General features: G+C 44.7%; 1 protein-coding gene across 4 annotated transcripts in view; it reads right to left on the bottom strand.

Moving 5' to 3' along the window:
* LOC147013140 (BAR/IMD domain-containing adapter protein 2-like) overlaps positions 1-23,026 on the bottom strand; it is a 129,491-nt gene that overhangs the window by 95,137 nt on the left and 11,328 nt on the right. For all 4 annotated transcript variants that reach the window (XM_085854749.1, XM_085854751.1, XM_085854748.1 and 1 more), the window contains one exon: positions 5,056-5,131. In XM_085854749.1, coding sequence (XP_085710875.1) covers positions 5,056-5,131 — 76 coding nt within the window. The remainder of the gene's footprint in view (positions 1-5,055; positions 5,132-23,026) is intronic.

Raw genomic sequence — 23,026 nt, 5'->3', positions numbered from 1 at the left:
AGAATCCGTCATCATACAAGTGAAATACGCTTGAGTATGGCATTGAACACCAATCAAACAAAAAACAATGACCGTTTATTGTTGAAAAAAAAATCTGTGATCACCAAAGTCAAGTAATGTATGCTAATAACCAACAAGCATGAATTTGCTACACATCCTGGGTTAAAATTGCATGGAAATTATTAAACAAGGGAATAACCAGTGATGTCAGTTTGCAACATTGATTCGTTCTTTGCTCTTAAATTAAAAAACACAGAAGCTTGGCAAATGCTACATGCTTAATTTGATCGGCCAATGATCACTCTTCCTTTTTCTGGAAAATAAATCTATATGACAGTTATTAAACAGTCCACCATAGTCTTGAAACTGTTTTTCAGTTTCTTCAAAATTGACTTATCCTGACATCTCTGGTTTTCCCCTTGCGATATATATATATTGTTGCGGTTCTGGAAACCGCATGCCTCAAAGGCAATGGTATCCAACATACAGTGATCTCTCTAACACCTACACTGTACAGGTCACGCACAGCATGCCCTTTCATTCGAATCTGCATCTAATAATTATATCTGTCTTCTTTTTAACCCTGATTTACATCCAATGCTTTCCTTCAATCCACGACACAAAGCGAATCAGCGCATTGGCACGATGACAGACACGCACGCAGCCCTGTGATAATTACCATCGCATTGTATGGGATGCGCATGGCGCACATCTTCATTCGAGTCTGCACACTGATTTACAACGGCGTCTTAGCATCGACCTTCGCTCACCACCTCGGCCACCAATATCTCCCGCAAACCCACCTCGATGGTCACCACCAAGCAGAGGCACAAATGCACGGCTCAGATCGCTCGGATAGTTTGATAGTTTTCGAATGTTCCCAGATAGTTTTCGTCTTTTCCTTCATTGATCCAGCATGCTCCGTATCCGACACTATCCAGGTATATTTTCCAACGATCCATTCATCTAGCGTTCTAGCCGGTACGTCCTTGGCGGTTAAGGCCCTGTCACACCTTGACGATTTAGCCAGCGTATGCCTGACATATGCAAAACTTGTCTAAAACGCTGGCACACGTCAAATATGTTATGGGTAAGTTTGTATACGTTAAGAGCACGCTGGCATACGTCGTAGTACGCCGAGGTGTTAGACAAATTTTCCATGCTTGAAATTTTTCGACGTATGTCAGCATATGACTCACACGTTCCGCATACGCTTGGCCATAAGTTGGAAGCACGTTACGCGATCGTTGACACACGTCGACACAAGTTACTTGTAAGTTACTCATAAGTCGAAACACGTCGAAGTAATGTTTAGCGTACCCGAAACTTAATTCTAACCTTTGAGTAACGTGCTGTAGGCATGTTAAGCGATCGTTGACACACGTTACTTGTACGTTACTCATAAGTCAAAACACGTCAAGGTAATGGTTAGCGTCAGTGTTCCAGACTCCCTGGTTTTTTTTTTCTTTCTTCGGTATGACGGTGATGTTGACACTTCGATTTCTAGTGCGTTTATGATATAATATAATTAATAGGCTGCCGCTCAACGATTTAAATCATAACCGCGCGAGAAATCGAAGCGTCAATATCACCGTCATACCGAAGAAAAAAAAAAAGAAAAAGAAAAAAAACCAGGGAGTCTGGAACACTGACGCTAACCATTACCTTGATGTGTTTTGACTTATGAGTAACGTACAAGTAACGTGTGTCGACGTGTGTCAACGATCGTGCAACGTGCCTACAACCTATGCCAGCGTATGCGGAACGTGTGTCATACGCCGAGTACATCGAGAAATTTTCAACATGCTGAAAATTTTTCGACGTACGACGACGTATGCCAGCGTGCTCTTAACGTATACAAAACTTACCCATAACGTATTCGACGTGTGCCAGCTTGGTTCGGCAAATTTTTCATACGTCGGCATACGCTGGCTAAAACGTCAAGGTGTGATAGTGGCTTCACACTTCGATGTCTCGTGCAGTTATGATTTGAATCGTCGAGCTGCAGCCTTTTAATAGCCTACGCCACATGATCGTAGGTGATACGCTGCCGCACTATGCATAAGTTAGACTATCGTTGGGCATAGGTTGTGAACGCCAACAACACGCTCAGCATTCGTTGGTATAAGTTATCTACATGTGATTGAAATGTTCTGTGTACGTTACCAATACGTTATTATATGCCCAAAACTTAAAAAAAAACATCAATAGTTCAGCGTACGCCAGCGTTTTACATATATTTTGAGACCTTGCCATACGCTGGCTAAAACGTCAAATTGTGACAGGGCCTTTAAGCTTGGCTGCATCCATTCTGATCTCGTAACGTGACCCGGTTTGGTCAGGGCGTACCGAGGTCATGTCCCCTGGTAATTCGGTCAAGTGAGTATTTTAGGCAACCGGTTAAACAGGAGCCGGTTGACCCAAAGTCACGCGGTTGAGCTATTGGCGTTCACGGTTGATTAGCGATCCGCTGTGTTACGGAGTTATCCGTGTGCGACGGCCTGCGATTCCGGAGAGTCTGGTGGGAACCCGAGATAGCTTTCCCCCCTCGTGGTCTTCTCGCCCCGATCTCGGGCCGTAACAATATACAGTGAAACCTCGTTTAACCGCCAGCGCTGGGACATTGTCGTATATGGCGGTTATGCGAGGTTGGTTGTTGAACGGGGGGGGGGGGGGGGGTTGCAAGAAGGGATTCAGATGTCCAATATCAATGTCACGGTCTGTCCGTGCCGCTACACAGGCATCCACGTGCGCCAGAATTGATCTATCGGGGGCGCGTTTCAACAGTCTTTTGAGTTTATTTTACCTTATATTCCATCCTCTTTGGATCAAGGGATAACAAAAATATATAATATGTAAACGACATGTACACCAGACGCAGGCCTATTCACATGTATGTACCGTATTTGTTTCTGCAGAAATGTTTAAAAAAAAACAGAGCTCAAAGTCATGGGCTCATAGTTATTGTACATATCATTTGCTTATGCCATGATAAGGAACTGAAGATCATAAATTACAATCTGTACAAGTGTTTTGATTACCACTGAACACATTAGTTAAATTGCACAATATTCGTGATGTGGCGAAGTACAGGCGATCGCTGGCGGTTAGCGCTGGCGGATCAACGAGGGTGCTTTTCATTGATATAAATACTTGTGTACTGGGAAAACGTTGGCGGATTGTAATTGAAAAATGCATTATGGAAATTGGGAAACCCTGATTTCCAGGTGGAAGGAGAGGGTGGCGGTTAAAAGGGGGGCGGTTAATCGAGGTTACACTGTATTATATGATATATATTAAACTGAGTTTGCATCTGTGGGTCATTAGCACCACCCATTCTACAGGCCATGCCTTCCCGTCTCTCCCCCCCCCACCACATCACAAGCAGCGCCCATTATCCAGGCCACACCTTTCCCTCCAGACACCCAGAAATTGCTGCCATCTTATGTGCTCAGAGGGTTTATAGCTGCCTCTGATGAACATTTGAAGACTGAATAATGCATTTTCTAGAATTAAAGGTACCATTTTATATTTTGATTACAACTCAAATGAGGTAATGCACATTTTGTTTGCAGTGATCACGGCAACGGTCTAATCTACACCGCCCAATGAATGTACATTAATTCTCACAATGCAGAGGAAATAAAATAATGCTCTTTCATTTAAAATAAAACTTACAAAAAGAAGTTGGCTTTCATTTGACATTTAAAGGCTTATAAACAAATTGATGGAAATGCAATTCACATATCATATGAATTAAACAAACATTAAGATCGACTTTGTCGTGAAATACCGACATCCATAATTAGTCGGGAGCCTGGAGAAATTTCCGAGAGATATTTATTACGTACATATACATTTCATAGAAGTTATGCACACGCACACTTTAAAAGGTATATGAAAGGGACACATCCACCTCCGGACACTGATCAACACCTCCGAGTTCATTTTAATAACTAAAACAACACGTTAAAAACCGAACAAGGTAAGTTTTCATTGTAACGAAAAGAGTCATGATTAATACATAGTTGAAGTATAAAACACGATATCTCAAAAAAAAATCATAAACGGATTCGGATGAAACTTGATGGACAGGTTGGGTGCGTGGTAAGGAGAAATTGATTCGATTTTGGTGAAGATCCGAATCTGGATCTGAATACGAGAATCATTTAATCTTAAAAATGATTCTTCACCGATAGGCTCAAAAAACGATATAGTACTGTGTAGCATAATATTCCAAAAATGTAATGGGCTAGATATGTTCGCATGGATCAGGCACTACATGGCGGAGGTATGAGCTCTCCCAAATGCCCTTCTAGTTCTGAAGGGTTCCGGCTGCCATCAAAAAATAAAAATAGGACGGCGCATCCTGAAACTCACCTGGATAGGAAGCAACAGTCACTCAACCCCCCCCCCCCCCACCTCGTTCACAAGACCGATTTTTTTTAATGCAGATAACAAACTTTGGTACATCACAGATAATGAAGGTTGTGGTCAAGTTTCATCGAAATCGTGAAATTGTGCATGTAGTTTCAGAGAAGAGTGGAAATACCTATTTTGAGGGTGGTCAAACAACCACCCCATCCCCCCCTCTTCGTAGACCAGCCGAATGAGCACAGATTTTTAGATGCGGTAAATACACCTTCGTTAGGCATCAGATATGAAATCGTGACTTTTCATGAAAATCATGTGTTTGGTTCAAGCAATATGACTGAATTGTTCACTGACCGACTGACTCACCTATGGAAACTGCTCGATCGCATAAGCTCACCAGACTAAAGTCCAGGTCAGCTAAAAATGGTACCGTTGTAACCGCAACATTAAGCTCCAAGTCCTGTTAAAAGGCACCTTTATGATGAAGCAGAGATGATGCTTTGCAAGTGAGAAATTGTTAATTCAAGTAAATCGATTTGTAGCTTTCCAACAGTGCAATTTTTATTATTCCACGACAGCAGCACCTCTTTTGAATAAAGCGTGAGACACAGGGCACACGCACATGCATGCACACCTCCTTTTTGTAATGGATTTGGTGAAGCCAACACGGCAAACACTTACTTGACAATGCTTTCTCGTAGGTTTTTCCAGTTTGCATGAAACTCCGCAGGCAAGGATTGAATTGCTCTGTAATGTTCTGCAAGGGGGAGGGGGGGGGAGGGAGGGGAAGTAAAAGCAAAAAATATATATTTAAAAATGTAAAACTTTGCAATGATACCTTATTTTAAAGTAAATAATTGTAATCTTGGATAATACTAGAAATAAAAGTCACAAATTAATCTTTCATAAGGTAATTTGACACCCCTTCACCACCACACCTCTCCAACTGTGTGGAGATGTACAGTGTGTGTCTGTGTCTGTGTCTGTGTCTGTGTCTGTGTCTGTGTCTGTGTCTGTGTCTGTGTCTGTGTCTGTGTCTGTGTCTGTGTAACATGCCACAATTGCCAATATACTACTGTGAAGTGTGTGGAAGTACATGGTAGTTATTAAAATATAAGGCCTTACCATAGACAGTGTACTCGTGGCTGAAATATCATTTTTACCAATATAAAGCACTTCATGTTGAGGCTACATTGGCCTGCTCTTGTACACTGTTGGAAGGCAATGTTCGGAGTAGAAAAGACACCTCACCATCGGGCCCACATGGATGCTGGAGGGAAATGGGGGTGGGGTTGGATTGACCTTTCATGTCCCATGCTTGTGAGGCCTTATATAAATGATGCTCTCGGGAGTCCGTGTCCCTCATATCACCAGTTCAACATGAAGTTCAGAATGTACTAATCAATGGCCACTTTTTCTTTTCTTTTTTTCCCACAATCTCTCGTCGAGCTCCCTCAGACCATCCCATCTCCATCTCCTCCAAGTGTTCTTCAACTGACCGCCTCCTGCTTAAACTCACAAAACCCAGGCTTGCGGCACACCTAAACACTTTCTTCTGAGTTTTTTTTGTCCTCGTTTCTTCTATTTGGGAAACTGCCTTCAAGAGAATGAAGCAATTCGAGGGAAGAGTACAATTGCACAATCAAATGGTGTATCACAATCTCAACCCTATCCATACACACAACCTTTTCAAGCTCCAATAACTTCACTAACCCAACCCTCTTACTTGCAGGTAACTGCATTTCCTTTCCTCTTCTCTTTCTTCTCCATCATTTCCAATGCTTTTTGTTTCAAACAATGGAACCTGTCAGTACATTTCCATTTTCCCCTTTGTCTTGTCACCCTTTCATGAACCGAGATTTTATATTCCGAACCATCATCAAAGATCTCTCTGGAAAATTCTTTTTATCTATTTGCTCAAGGCCTTTTTTCGAGAAGGTTAGTCGCAGGATAAAGTTTTCGGGAGCACCACTCTTTGATGATAGGAGGAAAAGCACAGGGTAACCATCCTGGGTGGGATTGCGGTGCTGTGTCGAGGTGGTGCTGAGGTGTCGTCCACCAGTCGGCAGTCTCCTCAGGTTAAGCAGAGGTAGTCCCTTCAGGTGGATGCCTGTAATGTCCCATCACCTGTGCTCCAGCATTTTAACATCGGCATTGCAGCACTGAGGTTCGGAGACCAGATAGTGGTGAGATTATGGTGGGTGATTACACTTACTGCTGGTCTGGTCGCTCTGATGGTTACCATGCCCAAGGAGTTGCTGTAGCTGTGTCCAATAAGCTGACTCCGATGATAATTGAGGTAACGCCGGTCAACGAGTGTATTATGAAACCAAGGATTCATCACTCTTTGGGTGGCATTTCCCTGTTCTCTCTAAATGCTCCGACTGAGGCAACTGATCTCACTGTGAAGGAGACATCCTATGCCATACTCGAGTCTGTGGTTGGTCGCTGCCTCAGGCGAAATACTCTTCTTGTCTTGGAGGATTTAATTGCATGACTGGCACTAATAGGGATGGTTATGACACATGTGTTGGTCCCCCATGGATCTGAAACTGTGAACCAGAATCACACAAAGTTCCTCAACTTTACAAGAAGTCATGGACTGAGGGTGGCCGGTTCATGGTTGCAGTGCCCACAGGGTCATAAACTGGACTTGGTATTTCAACGCTGGTAGTGTGGCAAAGGAGATTGACAATGTGCTCGTTGATGGTTGCTGGGGAACAATTCAGAACTGCAGGGTCAACTGTAGTGCTCAGTTCCTCAATACTGTTACGGTCAGGGTTCTTCTTCCTCTTCTTCTTTAACACGAGTTTGACTTACTTGGTTTTGCCTAAAATGCTTCTTCCTCTTCACCTTAGTGCTTTCAGTCTTGCTCTCTGGATGTGAGACTTGGACTCCGACCAAGGGAACTGAGACGGAGACTTAACTGCTTCAGTACCAGGTCTCTTCAGGAAATCCTTGGCTATCACTGGTCAAACTGTGTCCAGTGAGTGGTTACCTGGACAATCCATGAGCATCAACAGTAGCTGTATGGACATGTGAGCAGGATCAGCATCGGGAAAACAAGCCACCAGATTACTTCAGCTTGGGATCCTCGTGAGTGGAGGAGGCCAACAGGCCGACCAAGTGCCTCGTGGATGCAGCAGGTTGATCAGCATCTCAAGGAGATGGGGATAGCCAGACGAAGGTTACTGGAGTACCGGCGGAAAGCAGACGCAGTGATGCTTTGCTCTGGTGCATGCTCCCATACCTGACCTGACCTAGTCTCACTATCAGCCATGATCTTTCTTGGGCAAAGCACATTTCAAAGTTGGCCTCCAAAGGCAGTTGCCGACTATGCATCCTCAGTCATGCAAAGACTTTCCTTGGAACACCTGAACTCGTATCCCCCTACAAAGGCCTTCATCCACAGGTTGATGGGGGACTACTCTCCCTTCTGGGCTGGCACCGCAACTTCACACCTTGCTCAGCTTGATGCCATGGAAACCAAGGCCTTAAAGATCATTGGAATCTCCAGTAACAAAGCTGAGTTTATGGGCTTATCACTTTGCCATTACAGACAGGTCAGTGGTCGCTGTCTTCTTCCACCTCCGATGTGGTCTTGCACAGTCTGCCTGCTCCATGCTTTGTCCACATTTCTGCAGGGTGTACATGGTCCTCCAGGCACACCCTTCAAATTAAACTCACAACATCCAGGATTAGTTCCTCACCCCCCCCCCCCACCTGTGAAACCAACTTCCATCGACTCTTCAAACTCATTCTTCTCTTCAGGTCTTCAAGACAGCCGTTCACCACCATCTCAGATCATCCCCCCATCCCAAACATTGATCTTGTCTGAACCCGTTAAACCACCCTCCACCCCCTCCACCCAAATTATACTTCTGTATCCATATTATCCACAGCTTTCATTCTCCTCTCAACTCAACCTTACCATGCATCTCTTGTCAGTCTCCTTTTTTTTTTCTTACTCGACCCTGCGGTTAGCATTAGCCCCCCCCCCCCCCCATTTCTGCTGTTCCCTTTGTTATGTTGAGTCCTGATCCATTCTGTGTGCAGTACCAGCTCTTCCACAAGCCTCGAATCTGTGCACCAAAAATAAAATAAAAAAAATTACGAGACCACTGACAGACCCAGGATTTACACTCCTCCAAGCGGAGTAATAAAACATTTCAGGTTGAATTCCCATGAACCTTCTTGGGAATAACCATTTATCTCTCAGCTTCCTCATTCCTTTCAGCTTCAAAATCACACTCTTGAAGCATGTTGAAGATCTGCTGCAACTTTTATTTTAATTCCTCACTTGGTGTTCTCGTCTGACCGAGGTACTTTTATTTTTTCCAATTGTGGGAGGGGAGGAGGGGGGGTGAAGAAGACCACAATATATGGAATTTGATCTTGAATTGGAACACAACATTGGTGATACAACAATCTAAAAGCTAAAATAGATGAGAGTGCCACATTGCCTAAACATTCTACAAAGGAAGGACCAAAGCAGAACTCAGGATGATAGCCGAGACAATTATCCAACCCATTTACAAAATAAGCACTTGGTACCAAAACACGAAGCCTTCCCTTCACTAAATGTAAAATGTGACAAATTACGATGATAGGTGAGCACGAGGGAATGGAACAGCGAGTTTCATATAGTTTGTGCTGTGTTATGTACCCTGAAAAACCATCCAAACTAACTTATGCAGAAACAGACTCTTCCATCAAATTTAGCTCTGAGGCCAAAATGAATAAGAAGAATAATAATAATAAAATAAAATAAAAATTGGGTTCTGGTCTCATTGCAAAAAAAAAAAAAATGGTGGTCGGTCAGGATTTTTATGTTGTTTGAAGAACGCTTGCACACGTGCATAAAGTCCAAAATTCCACAAAGTCGGTGTTCAGTCGGATGCTTGTTTCAGCAAAAACTCTCAAATTTAATACGATACAAACATGTCATGGCATGTGTATCATTCATTCATTTCATGTAGTCTCTGGCTGATGGTTGGGATCATTGCTGGGAGTGTGATTCTGTTGCTGACTGAAGCAGTTCCCCCTGCTGGTTAAGTAGGAATTTGCAATTTGTTCATAGTGCCAGTGATAGCTCGCTGACAATTCGCAAATGACACAGTGGGGTCTTTAACGCCCACCGAATAATGCCAGCAGATGGGATGCTCGTTTAACCTCCATCCGAGGGACGGCACACACTGAAAATAAAAATAAAAATAACCCTGCCTGTGAAACACCAGGATGTCAATTTATAGCTGGGTCAAGATGCGAACCATGGCTATAAAGCTTAGAGGCGAGTATGCACACCTCCAGGTCATCCTGTCAGTCCTGTCCGTATTATACCTTTGGCATACAAGAGCCATGAAGAAAGGCCACATTGAAATCAACACCAGGGGTAGATTCTGCAGTTTTGGTTTTATGTGGCTGAAACCACCAAACAACATGTGATCATCTCGTTATACAAGCGATAAAAAAAATGAGCAATGTAAATCACTGATGAGTTTACTTCATCGTGTGCGCAAAATACTGATAAATTCAACCAGACGTGCTTATGAATCAGGAAGTTCAGTGCTCCAAGTTTTCATTACTTTTGTCCCTCTAAAGAAAGAACAAAGAAGATCCGAGAAAAATCAAAGCTCACAATATAAAAATGGTGCAGAATTATCAATTGTTCCAAAAGTAATTAAAAATGAGAAATGTTAATTGTTGCCAAGATCGTCACAAGCATTAGCCAAGGTTTCATAAAAAGAGGCAACGGCAGAAGAAAAAGTTTTATGTCATGGCAACATAAAGTTAGTCATTGGTATTAATACAAATCCGAAGACCCACGCCTCATTATGGGTAGGTAGCTGGGAGAGTTGATAAAAAGTTGTTGCAATAAATAAATAAAGAAAAAGAGGAAGAATGCTGATTAGATACAGATCTGGATGGAGATAAATGCTGTTGTTCCAAGTTATTTTAGTATTTCAGGCCAAATGACCACAATATGGTTTAAGAAGCATGTGCAAAGATTCTGTGAAGAAAGAATTCAGGACAGTATAACAAAAATTCAGTATGCATTTCAATAATATAGACATTATCAAAACTTTTCAACTTGCACTCCCTCAGGATAAAACCACAAGCAGATGGAGAAGCACCAAACTCGTTTATAAAAGTTACAATATAATGTCCTCAACATTGATTTGTTGAGAGAAAGAAAGGGATGGGATTACTTGATTGGTGGAACCATAGGAGCATCATGAATAATGAGGAGGTGGAAATGAACAATCATGAATATTGAATAGGTGGAGATTAATCACCAAAGTACCAGTTGAAACCTAATGCTAATTAGCTGAGGACTATCTGTGAGGGAGGGGGGTGGGGGAAGTTTTCATGATGACTCAATGTTGACTGTGGTATAGTTGTCACACTGTCAAGCCATCATAGTCAAAATAGATACAAAGTTCAGACAAATCCTGTCTGTCTGCAAATAATAGGGTTGGTTGACCTGATGAATGTGGCCTCCATTGCTCGAAGGTGAGCAAAACTGTGTCATCTACTCAGGATTTTAAACCAGCCAATACGATATTGCTCTGCACACTGAGGATTATTCAGTCCATGGCAACCAATTGCAGAGGCATAGGGAATAGTTGTCATACTGTATATGTTCTTACATGCCAGAGTTGGTTGTCTCCATTTGGCTGACTGACCCAGTCTGATCCCCAAAGGGACATGTTATTCAATACGATCCTTCAATCTCAAGGATGTGCAGCCCACGTACCCAGCATCACACTGGCCCTGAAATTCATAAAGCAATCTTACTTATATCAGAGGTGGGCAGAACATCTTTTTGGACTGACAGAAGCAACCGGAGGGGTGGTGAAAAATCACTCGTGGGTGAACAGCACAGTAAAAATGGGACACTATCTGTTTGATCTGGTTTTCAAACCATTGAGACACTTTGCCTTTCCAAGGTAGATGTAGGTATACAGGACTACTTGGTGGGTTCAGGAATTTGTGTATGTATATATATATATATATATATATATATATATATATATATATATATATATATATATATATATATATATATATATATATATATATATATATATATATATATATATATATATATATATATATATATATATATATATATATATATATATATGAGCCTGGTGGCGCAGTGGTTAGGGCAGCGGCTTGGGATCCAAAAGGTCCCGAGTTCAAGCCCCGTTGGGCCACTGAATTAATACACCAGGGGGTTGACTCAGCCTGTCATCCTTCCGAGGTCGGCGAAATGAGTACCAGTGTACTGAGCCGGTGTATACCCCGGTTAAAATAGGTGTACCATATCCCTGTGTCGTAAGAGGCGACCAGGGTTGCGTCAGGAAGGGCATCCGGCGTAAAACATGTGCCAAATCACTATGCGGATCATACAGATGATCCGCTGTGGCGACCCCGAACGGGAGCAGCCGAAAGAAGAAGAATATATATATATATATATATATATATATATATATATATATATATATATATATATATATATATATATATATATATATATATATATATATTGTTGTGGTTACCAAATTCGCAAACCACCATTCAGGTCCCTTAGGTGAGGTATCTCGGTAAGTGCATGTGTAGTTAGGCCCAAACCCGTTGTCTAGTGGGAATACATGTCATTTATGCGAGCTGCGACTCTTCAGGATAGCCGTTTTTCTTTTACTATCTTTATTTTGGACCAACCGCCATGATCACAACCACAACATCAACCACCGACCACAACCACCGCTTCACCACAACCGCCACGACCTTCACGTCACACCTCGCAACCGTAGCATCGCCACCGTTCTTGCCCCGCTGTGGGTACCGGTGTTGGATTCGTGCAGAGCGCGCGTCGAACAGCGTGTACAAAATCACGGATTTTGTGCTTCAAAAACGGATCAAAAACGACACACGCCCACTTTTTGCCGTCCAATCGGTGAGCGAGGGGCGATTTGGCCCCGCCTCCAGGACGATCGATATATGCAAATTTGTGGATCAAAAAGCCTTCACGCCCACTTTTTCTCGGGCCAATGAGGAGCGAGGTGAAAGGTCAAAGGGAGGGGGTCAAAGGCGAAGCTACGGGGGGATAAAAGGACCGTGTTCGTCAGTCAGAGCAGAGTGGAAGTCTGGAGCCCGAAGCCTGCAGTAGCTGGAGAAGCTGAAGAGAGTCGAACGAGGAGAGCCCAAAGAAGAGTCCAGGGTGGAGAGTCCAGAGGCGGAGAGGCGGCAGCGGCGAAGGCAGACGAGGGGGTGCTCGCGACGGTGCCGGGAGCTGCACGCCCGAGGAAGGCCGGCAGCGCGACCTGGCCGAGGTGGAGACGCACACCAGGGATAATAAAGATCCTCTATACCCCGAGCATCAGCAACCCCCTCCTGTTTCCCCCCGCGCTGAGATAGTGCGACCAAGGGGGCCCCTTTCCCACCCCCCTGCCAGACACTGTCCGCGAGGCCCGCGGACTGAGGCGCCATCGCCGCTCCGCGTCTCATCACCAGACGGGTAGGCGCGACCCGGTCTCGGCCTCAGGCCCGCCTCATTCTTGGGGGTATTTCTTTTCCTTGGTTTTGGGTATGTGTTGTCGGCGCCGTCTGTGAAGTAGAATTGTATAAGTGTTGCCGTGTGCTCGGTAGTCGGTATTAGCTCTGCATTGTTTTCGCTTTTATATTTGCTTTTTGTGTAAATGGAATTGTGTTTTTTCTGTGTGCTTTTGGTGGAATTGAATATGTGTGCTTCTCGTGTGCCGCGAATAAATGTGCTTTATTATTGAACTGTTCTCCCGCTTCGCTTCGTCTTTTTCTCCCATTGAATCCTCATCTTGCTTCACGTAAAGGGTTGGTAGTGGGCTGAATACGCCCGATAATTAATCGAACCGTCGAGGTCGACGATAACACCGCTCGGTTATTCTGATAGTACGGAACGGGTCGCTTAAGTGGCCCGTGTCCGAAGTCGACCTGCGGCGAGGTGCGATCGCCCGGTCTACCCTCCGCGTGGGTACTTAGGTAGGTCGAATTTGGCGAGCAACCCTATCCTACGCGGGGGCTGATTGGCTCGATCGCGGTGAGACCGAAAGGTCCACCCGTGACTGGTTCCCGGCGTTAGTCCGAGAGGGTCACGACTGGATTGTCCGTCCGGTGGGCGACGTGCCGCGATTCGAGTTACGTGGCCGTCAGCACGCCGGCGGGCGCGAAATCCGCAACAATATATATATATATATATATATATATGTGTACGTATATATATATATATATATATATATATATATATATATATATGTGTACGTATATATATATATATATATATATATATATGTGTACGTATATATATATGTATATATATATGTGTACGTATATATATATGTATATATATATATATATATATATATATATATATATATATATGTATATATATATATATATATATATATATATGTGTACGTATATATATATGTATATATATATGTGTACGTATATGTATATATATATGAAGTTTTTGTTTGTTTGTCTGCACGCACTAATCTCCTGAACGGTGAAAGATAGGAGGAAACCTCTGAAACAAAAAATGTCGGGACGGGACCCGGGAAGGTTATGGGCAAGGTTGCGAGGCCCCTTGGCCAGGGAGGGGGATTTTAGACGGTCGCTTATATTTAATGGGATTTTACGGCCGCGGCCACTGTTGAAATAGATTACGATGGCCGTGGCCGTAAAATCCCATTAAATATAAGCTACCGTCTAAAATCCACCTACCCCCGCCCTACCCCTCCGAGGGGCCTCACCACCAAGCCCAAAACCTTCCCAGGGCCCGTCCCGACAGTTTTTCTTTCAGAGGTGTTTGATTCCTCTCACCAACCCCCTTCGGCTATGACTCATCATCACACCATTTGAAAACCTTTATCCCTGAGCAGGGGTCAGCTTTTTGCGATTCCAATCATGGTACCCTTTCTTGTGGCAATGTTTTTATGGCCGGATTCCCTTCCTGATGCCATCACTTTAGTCGCCTTCGACCCTGCAGGGATAATTACCAGTATACTGGTGCTCATTTTGCCGACCTTCGGAAGGATGACAGGCTGAGTCAACGGCCAGCGGGGCTCGAACTCAGGACCCCAAAGATCCCAAGCCACCGCTTTTAACCACTGAGCCACACCAGGCTCATAAACCCCTTCGGCTATGACTGCCGTGGCCCGATAGGAAACTGATACTGGGCTCGCGTCAGACCTATGTACAGAAGATTAAATTCATTCAAAAAGAATCCGGGCAATGCCGGGTGCATTCAGCTCATGTTCATATATTGATGATCTGTTCAGTATTCCCATCATCAAGAAGAAAAGTCTGAATGGTCTCAATTTCAGCATGGAGTTTATCTGTGGAGCAGATCTTTCTTTTTATTGAGCAAGATACCAATCAATCCAATCTTGTATCTAGAGGAACTATAAGAGTCCCACCTAATATACTGTCTGGTAAAAGTAGACTTTCGGGAAACTGTGGTTTTATAAGCGTCGGCTGATTTATCAACGAAGACGTCCAAGAAGGGAAGTACGCCGGAGCATTCCATCTCTAAGGTGAACTCGAGGGATGGATGGAGAGGGTTCAGGTATGTGAAGACGACTTTACATGTTGAGGTTGACTCAAATACAGCAAAGATGTCATCCACGTACTGATAATAGATGGAAGGGGGTTGAATTCCAGGATGTGGATCTGCAAATGCACATTTTTCACAGTTACCTACAAAGATGTTTGCCAAGACAGAGACTACATGGGATCCCATTGCTCCACCATCAATCTGAGTGTACATTTAATTCTTGAAAATGAACTCGACAGAACGGGTCGCCATATTCATTAATTAAACGAAGACAGACAGAGTTTGGTGGAGGTGTCTCATCACCGATACAGAAGTTGCATGCAGATTTTGATCACTTCTGTCAGTGGGACATTCGTGAATAGACTGGCTATATCATACGAGCACATTTTGGAATTATTGTTTAGGTGTGTGACGGACCGTATGGCATCGGCGAATGCGAAGGAATGCGTAATTACATGTTCTGAGACACTGTCCAATGCTGGCTGCAAAAGTTCACATAACCATCTGGTGAGTTCACGCTGTGCAGAGCCAGTCATTGAAAGGATCAGCTGTAGAGGAACACTATGTTTATGAGTCTTTGGCAGACCATACATCCTGGGTCTTTGTGATCCGATCCTTTGGGGATCAGATGGGGTCAGTCAACCGAAGAGACAACCAACTCAGGCTTGTAAGAATGTACATTGTACATGGTACGACAACTATTCCCTGAGCCTCTGCAATTGGTTACCATTTACTGAACAGTCCTCATTGTGCAGAGCAATACCGTATCAGCTGGATTAAAATCCCAAGTAGAAGACGCAGTTGAGCTCACCTTCGTGCAATGGAGGCCACATGCATCAGGTCAACCAATCCTATTCTTTGCAGACAGAAATAATTTGTCTGAACTTTTTATCTATTTTGACTATGATGGCTTGACTGTGTGACAACAATACCAGTCAACGCTGAGTAATGAAAACCACCCCCCCCCCCTTCCCTCCGAACTCGCCCTCAGCAAATTAGCATTATGTTTCCGCTGGTACTTTGGCGATTCATCTCCGCCTAAACATTATTCATAATGGTTCATTTCTACCTGCTCATTATTCATGATGTTCAATGGTTTCACCAATCAGATAATCCCATCCTTTCTCTCAAACAATCAACGTTGAGGACATCACATTGTAACTTTATATGTGAGAGTTTGGTGCTTCTTCTTCAGCTGCTTGTGGTTTTATCCTGAGGAGTGCAAGTCAAAAAGCTTTGATAATGTCTGTTTTATTGAGATAGCATAACTATGCTATTAGACTTCAGTAAGGCAAACCTTTAGCATACAAGGAGAGAGTTAGGTACTACAGATTGGGAGAATCTGACAGGAGTACAAGCAGCATCAGAAAAATGGACAACCATAAAGGAACAAATGTGCATTGCACAGAATAAGTGTATCAACAGTGAGAGGTAAAGCAAGATAGAGGCAGAGAGAGAGACCAGGGTGGTTGAGCGTGCAGGGAAAAAAAATTCCAGCTCAACACATTTGTAAGTTATAAAACAACAGGATCAGTCAGACTTTGATCAGAACAGTATATATACAAGCCTGGTGTTGGCTTAGTGGTTAGGGTGGTGGCTTGGAATCCTCGGGTCCTGAGTTCAAGCCCCGTTGGCCGCTGAATTAATACACCAGGAGGTTGACTCAGCCTGTCATCCTTCCGAGGTCGGCAAAATGAGTACCAGTGCACTGGTAAGGGGGACACTGGTTGGGATGCCGCTGATGCAACCAGCAGCCACAGGCTGCACTTGATAGAGAGTATATTATATATCTATATATCTATATATATTGTTACGATTTCACGCCCGCCGGCGTGCGAACGGCCGCTTTCCACGAATAGTAGCCGCTCGCCCACCAGATGGACAATTCAGTCATGCCTTTCTGGAACCACGCCAGAACCCTGTCACAGGTGGGTCTTCAACCCCACAACGGCCTCGCAAATTTTCTACCCGCGGAAAATAGAGTCAATTGCCGAATCTCGATATACCTAAGTACCTGCGCGGGTAGCCTACCGGGAAAACCGTACCTCGGCGCAGGTCGGCTTGGACACGAACCGCTTAAGCGGTCCGTTCCGTTCTGCAGTGATAACCGAGCAGGTATTAGCGCCTGACCTCGCCGGATCCGATTACATTTAACGGGTATTTAAAACCCAACTAATATTCCGAGATGCAATATGGCGTTCCAATGGGGGAAAAAAGACACGACGAACGGGTAACATTCACACAAGCACATTTATTTTACACAGCACACATATACAGTCATGCGCGTATGCATTCAATAAAGCGAAAGCACTACAACCGACTATAAGCAATTTATGTACAGCCACTTACGCAGTTTTTACTTACAGAACACGGCGCCACCAACATTCATTCAAAAGCAAAAGCCAAGGAATATAAAAGACTACCCCCACAGACAGGGGAGTCAGACAGGGTCTGTAGGCCTTTATGGCATGGGACTTGGCAGACCGAACGAATCCCACGAGACCATTGCAGGTTACCTGCACCCTCGTGGTGCGATGGTGGGCGAGTCGCGACGTCTGTCCCCTCACGGCAGCTAGGACAGCCGCGGCTGAGCTCGGCCTTCCACGGAGCCGGCGAGCTCTCTCCAGTGCTCTCCACACGGATGCGCAGGCTTGCGCGACAAAGCGTCGCCTCCCGTCCGTGTCCCTGGTGCCACGCCCGGACTCCCAACCAACTGCGAACTCCGACGACTCGACCCGAACCGAACCACCGAATCCAAGACTCTTCAAAGACCAAGACGACAAAGAAGAAGCCCCACGCACCACCGAAAACCACCACACCCCCAAAGACGACAAAAATCCCCAACTGGTGTCCTGCGCGCCCTTACATCCCTCCGTTCCAACGCCTCGCCCCTCCCCTTTTATCGCTCCACTCACCTTCCAGCTCAAGCAGGAAGCTTCCAGAAAAGGGGCGTGCCCTCTCGTCCCCCTCCCCTCGCGCCTCGCGGGAGCAGAGAGAATCTTTCTTGGCACAGGTCCAGGGAGATTCATTCCCCCAAAATCAGGCCCCCACCTTTTTTCACCTTTGACCTCTGGCTGGAATCGCACTTCCCCCACACCAAAGCGTGGGAAAAGCAGGCGGGAAAATCCACGCACCATCGTAACTCCTCCGGTTTCCTTCGCTTCGTAGAGACGTTTTACATTAGTGGAGAGGGCTGTGGTTTGGCGTGTGGAGAAAGGGATCGACAGTTGGCATAGCGGGGAAGGTGGTTAGGTGATAGTGGTTGTTGTGGTTTGAGGCGATCATCGTGGTTGTTGGTCCAAAATAACGATAGTAAAGAAAAACGGCTATCTCAAAGGATCACAGTCCTGTGACACGAATAAATCGCATTAAACAACGGTGGGGAAATCTAACTGAACACGGACTTATCGGCATAACTAACTAAGGACCTTTATGGTGTTCTGCAAATTTCCACAGCCGTAACAATATGTGTACACACACACACACACACACACACACACACACACACACACACACACACACACACACACACACACACACACACACACACACACACACACACACACACACACACACACACACACACACACACACACACACACACAGTAAGAATATAACGAAGCAAACCAAAAGAGAAAATGAGAAGGACATGGCCAAGACTATTAAAACACAACAGGAAGACATTATTTAAATATGGAAGGGATAACTACCATCTAAATACAAGTGTAGTGGTCAAGCAGCTTGTTACCTCTGCCACCGAAGATGGATGGTGGTTATGTTTTGACCCCGATTTGTGAGGAGGATATCTCAAAAAGTTTAGGACTGATCCGAATGAAACTTGGTAGACAGGTCGGGTATGTGACAATAAATAATTAATCGATTCGATTTTGGTGAAGATCTAGATCCAGATCCAGATCCAGATATGATAAAAAAAACGATTCCATAAATGATTCTTCACCAATGAGAAAAGGGACTAAAAACGATACACAACATAATTTTTCAAAAAGATGTGGACTGGTTATGACATAGCTCGGTGGATGAGTTGGGTAGATGACAAGAAAAAGCCAATTAGATTTTGATTAAGGTCCTGATGCAGAGCCAGCCCATCAGTGGGATATAAAACGTAAACTGTTCAGCCTGGTGAAGGTATGCGCTCCACCGAGTGCCATTCTAGTTTCCCGCTGTGGTCAAACAGCTTGCTTTCTCAACAAGGAAAGTTCATCCAACAGAACAACTTTAGTTAATTCCGGAAGGCTTGAAACAAGTGTGCGTCCATCCTGAGCCATGCCAGAAAACATCGCCTCTCCAACCAACCTTCAAACCAAGTCATGCTGGCACCTTGTCAAGTCAATCTCTGGTGTATGCTCCTCCTCTCTGGTGTATCCTCTCTCTCACGTCAAGGCCTTACTGCAGACTCTGACCGAGATAAGACCTGCAGATTCCAAAATATCATGCTGTAACCAACTCATCTCACTGTGTCACCATCTTACCCACTCATACCCATTGTCTACTGGACTTTATATCCTTCTCATCCAAAAAAGATTGAGGAAGTTATGTCCAGTCATGAACCTGCTTCAGAAACGTGCCCCAAGAGCATCAGTGCCCATGTTTTGAAGTCCTACTCTGCCATTATTGCTTTCCCTTTGTCTCCCCTACCCAATCCGGCTGTCCTCGTTTGGCCACCACCCATCGGCCTGGAAGTCAGCAAACATCATTCATATCTTCAACAAGGGTGCAAAAACAGATGCTAATATCAACTATAGACCTGTGTACTTGCTTCCAATTACAAGCAAAGTCATGGAATTGAACATTCCTGCCGATGTCATCCTCGTTTTTGAAAAACCCGATCTCTGACCATCAGTTTCTGTTCACCCTGGTCACAATACTGGACATGCTGCTGCTCCCCCTCCTACTCTTAGTAAGAATTGGAGACCATAAATCTCAACGAAGAGATCATGACCATCTCCTTGAACACACATCGGGTATTCAACAGTCTGACTTTCTGCTTTGCTTCGCAAGCTCTGTCCTGTGGCATTCAAGGCAGCTTCCATTCCTGGATTTCTGACTTCCTCCACTCACACTGTTTATGTGTTGCTATCAATAGAACCTTCTCCACCCCTCCTAGTGGAGGCTGGAGTTCTCTAAGGCAGTGTGTTGAGGCCAGTCTTGTTCCTCATTTCTATGAATGACCTCCCCAATACTCTGGAAAACGCACTGTTCTTTGATGCAGCTGGCTCCATATTGTGTTGTACAGTTTCTCATCCAGCTCTAGGCAGACTGCAACTGAGTCACTCTCTGCTGATCTGGAATTAATTATATGCTGCCCTGATAAATGAAACATTCCATCAATCTGAGAAGATTTCAATCTCACCCTGTTGTTCCAGAAGGATCGATAAATTAGCCCTCCTGTGCGTTTCCAAATAATAAACTGGAAGAGGTTCAGTCGATTGAACCTCTAGGTATCACCTTCAGTTATGACCTCTCCTGGACCAACCATATCACAAAGCCAGCTAGCCTCCAAAACCAGCTGCAGACTGGGAAGCCTCCATCAATCAAAGTCTTTCCCTGGAGCATAATAGCTATTCACAGTCAAAAAGCCCTTCTTTCAGCGATCAATTGAGTACTGATCTTCCCCATGGGCAGATGCCCCAGCATCACATCTGTCTCTTGGACTACGTTCTGTGGAATCAAAAGCTCGCAACTTTATTGGGATCTCCCATTATGAAGCTGAAGCACAAGGTCTGCTGCATTCACATCAGACATGTTCACTTTTACCACCTCTACTCTCTGTCCTCTGACCCTCCCTAGCAACTCCAGGATACATGATTTATTGCTATAACCCCCTTTAAGTTAAACTTCAAACATCCAAGCTGGCTGCCCACATCAACTCTTTTGTTCCTCACTTCTCCCATCTATGGAACCACCTTCCAGAAGAAGTTCTTTCCCACTCTTCTCTGCAGGGATTCAAACAGGCAGTGTATTGCCACCACATGTTCTCTCCAATGTGGACTTAAAATCTCTATTACCTCCACCAGCAAATAACCCATTCTTACTGATGCTATAAATTTCCATACTTCGGTGACATGTATGGCTTTCATAGCATGGCGGTTATAACTTCTGGGAGTAAGAATTTATTTTACAGCCTGAAAAAAAAAAAATATTATTTTAGCTTCCTGTCCACAACCTAAGTACTGTACAGCTATTTTAAAATCATATTTTATCCAGCGGCTGAGGAGTGCATAGCAGTCAAGCAAAAACATGATAATTCCCTCACTTCTGTGGTTAAGACTTGCAACATCCACACTAACCAGGTGGCACAATAGAATACAAAAAGTCCCCCCAAAAAACAAACACTTCTCAAATTATACATGCACTCCAAGCACCCGCAACTTATGGGAGCTGCATATCTTGATTATTACATCCACCACTGAAGGTGAAGGAGGGTATGTTTTCACCACTCTCTGTCTGTGTCTCAAAAAGTTGTGAACAGATCAGATGAAATTTAGTGAGCAGGTTGGGTGTGTGACAAGGACAAACCGATTAGATTTTGGTGAAGATTCAATCCATCCTTTCCATATGTCTAGTGGGTAAATGGGAAAGGAGTGTTGCGTAGGGCTCTATTAGTTAGGTCTCCAATCTTCAACCCTTGCACTTCTTCCACTCCTCTGCCCCGCTTTGTCTCTCACGAACCAAGCACGCACGCACGCACGCACGCACGCACGCACGCACACACGCACGCACACACACACACAAGCAGCACAGTGAGCGCCTCATTTGCATCTGTGTCCCAAATCCATTCAAAACTGTGCACCAATTTTCAACTGCCATCTCACCTTGGACCTCCATTCTGTTTACCACGACGCTAACACGCATCGCCCAAAAATACCCGCAACAACTTGCGTTCACATCTTCACTCTGAACGCCACCACTATGAACAAAACTCCCTCTTCGCCGCAATGCCACATTACAATCTCTTCACTACAAAACGTCACAACCTACTCTCACCTCTCTACAACCGCTACAACTGCCACCTATTAATCGAACATTCACCACAGCCTCAAGGGACGCTCAAGGAACGAGAGGACATATGAGCAGCGCAAGGATTTCCCTAAAATACCAAGTTTGAATGGAGGCCAGCACACGCTTGGGGCAAGAGAGTGCTTCCAAAAGCCCTGGCCCCATGTTAATGTTGGAGTTCTGAAGCGTGGCCAGGACAGCGGGTGACTGAAGCCATTTTTTGGTTTTGGGGGCCCAGCAGGACTTGGCCACAGCACGGGACAACCGCTGTGGACCAATAGCGAAGCTGCAAATCACCAACAGCCCCATTTGATCTGATTCTTAGCTCCTCCCTCATCCGGGGCTCATAAAAGGAGCAAACTCAGCACTTGCCAGACTCACCGAGAGACTTCGAGAGACTCGCCAGGCAAGAGACTGCGGCAGACTTCAGACCTTGCCGGGGAAGCAGGCAGCGGCAGACAGCATAAAGAGGGCAAACTTCAGCACTGAGTGAGTGGCACCGCGAGTCAGCGCTGTATCACAATGATTGACTCCTATGAGCCGGGGCTCCTCTCATTTCAGATGCTTAGTTCGGCTGCATCAAGCAGCGACATTTATTCGGACAGATTCTTACACTGTTCCGATAGCGTCTTTCTCTTATGCATCTTTCTCTACCATCTTACTCTCATCTACTGTGGACGCACAAAAGCAATTGGCACAGGCAAGTCCCAACGAACCGTTCTTTTCAGAGTGAAGCCACTTCTCTTGGCAGAGTTAACCAAACTGACTCACACCTCACATCTTTCTCTTACACCATGCTGCACCCCACATACCTCACTCTCACACCATAGACAACCTCAACATATCTCCCTCCTTCCCCATTCCTAAGCATTTGGATTGCGCAGGTCCACCGACCACGCCAGGATTTGAGAGGTCGCCAACCCCCCACTGCTTCTCATCTCTCTGGGCTATCTCTAACTTTCCTCGGTTTGTGTGAGTGTGATGGCACCTGTCATAGCATAAGTTAAGACAACAAGTATATTCAGGGTAATTCTG

Source organism: Eptatretus burgeri, chromosome 14 (genome assembly GCF_056783735.1).
Source record: "Eptatretus burgeri isolate ZD-2024b chromosome 14, Ebu_testis_v1, whole genome shotgun sequence".
Classification (NCBI taxonomy): domain Eukaryota; kingdom Metazoa; phylum Chordata; class Myxini; order Myxiniformes; family Myxinidae; genus Eptatretus; species Eptatretus burgeri.
The sequence above is the reverse complement of the archived record's forward strand: the minus strand, read 5'-3'. Positions and strand labels throughout refer to the sequence as shown.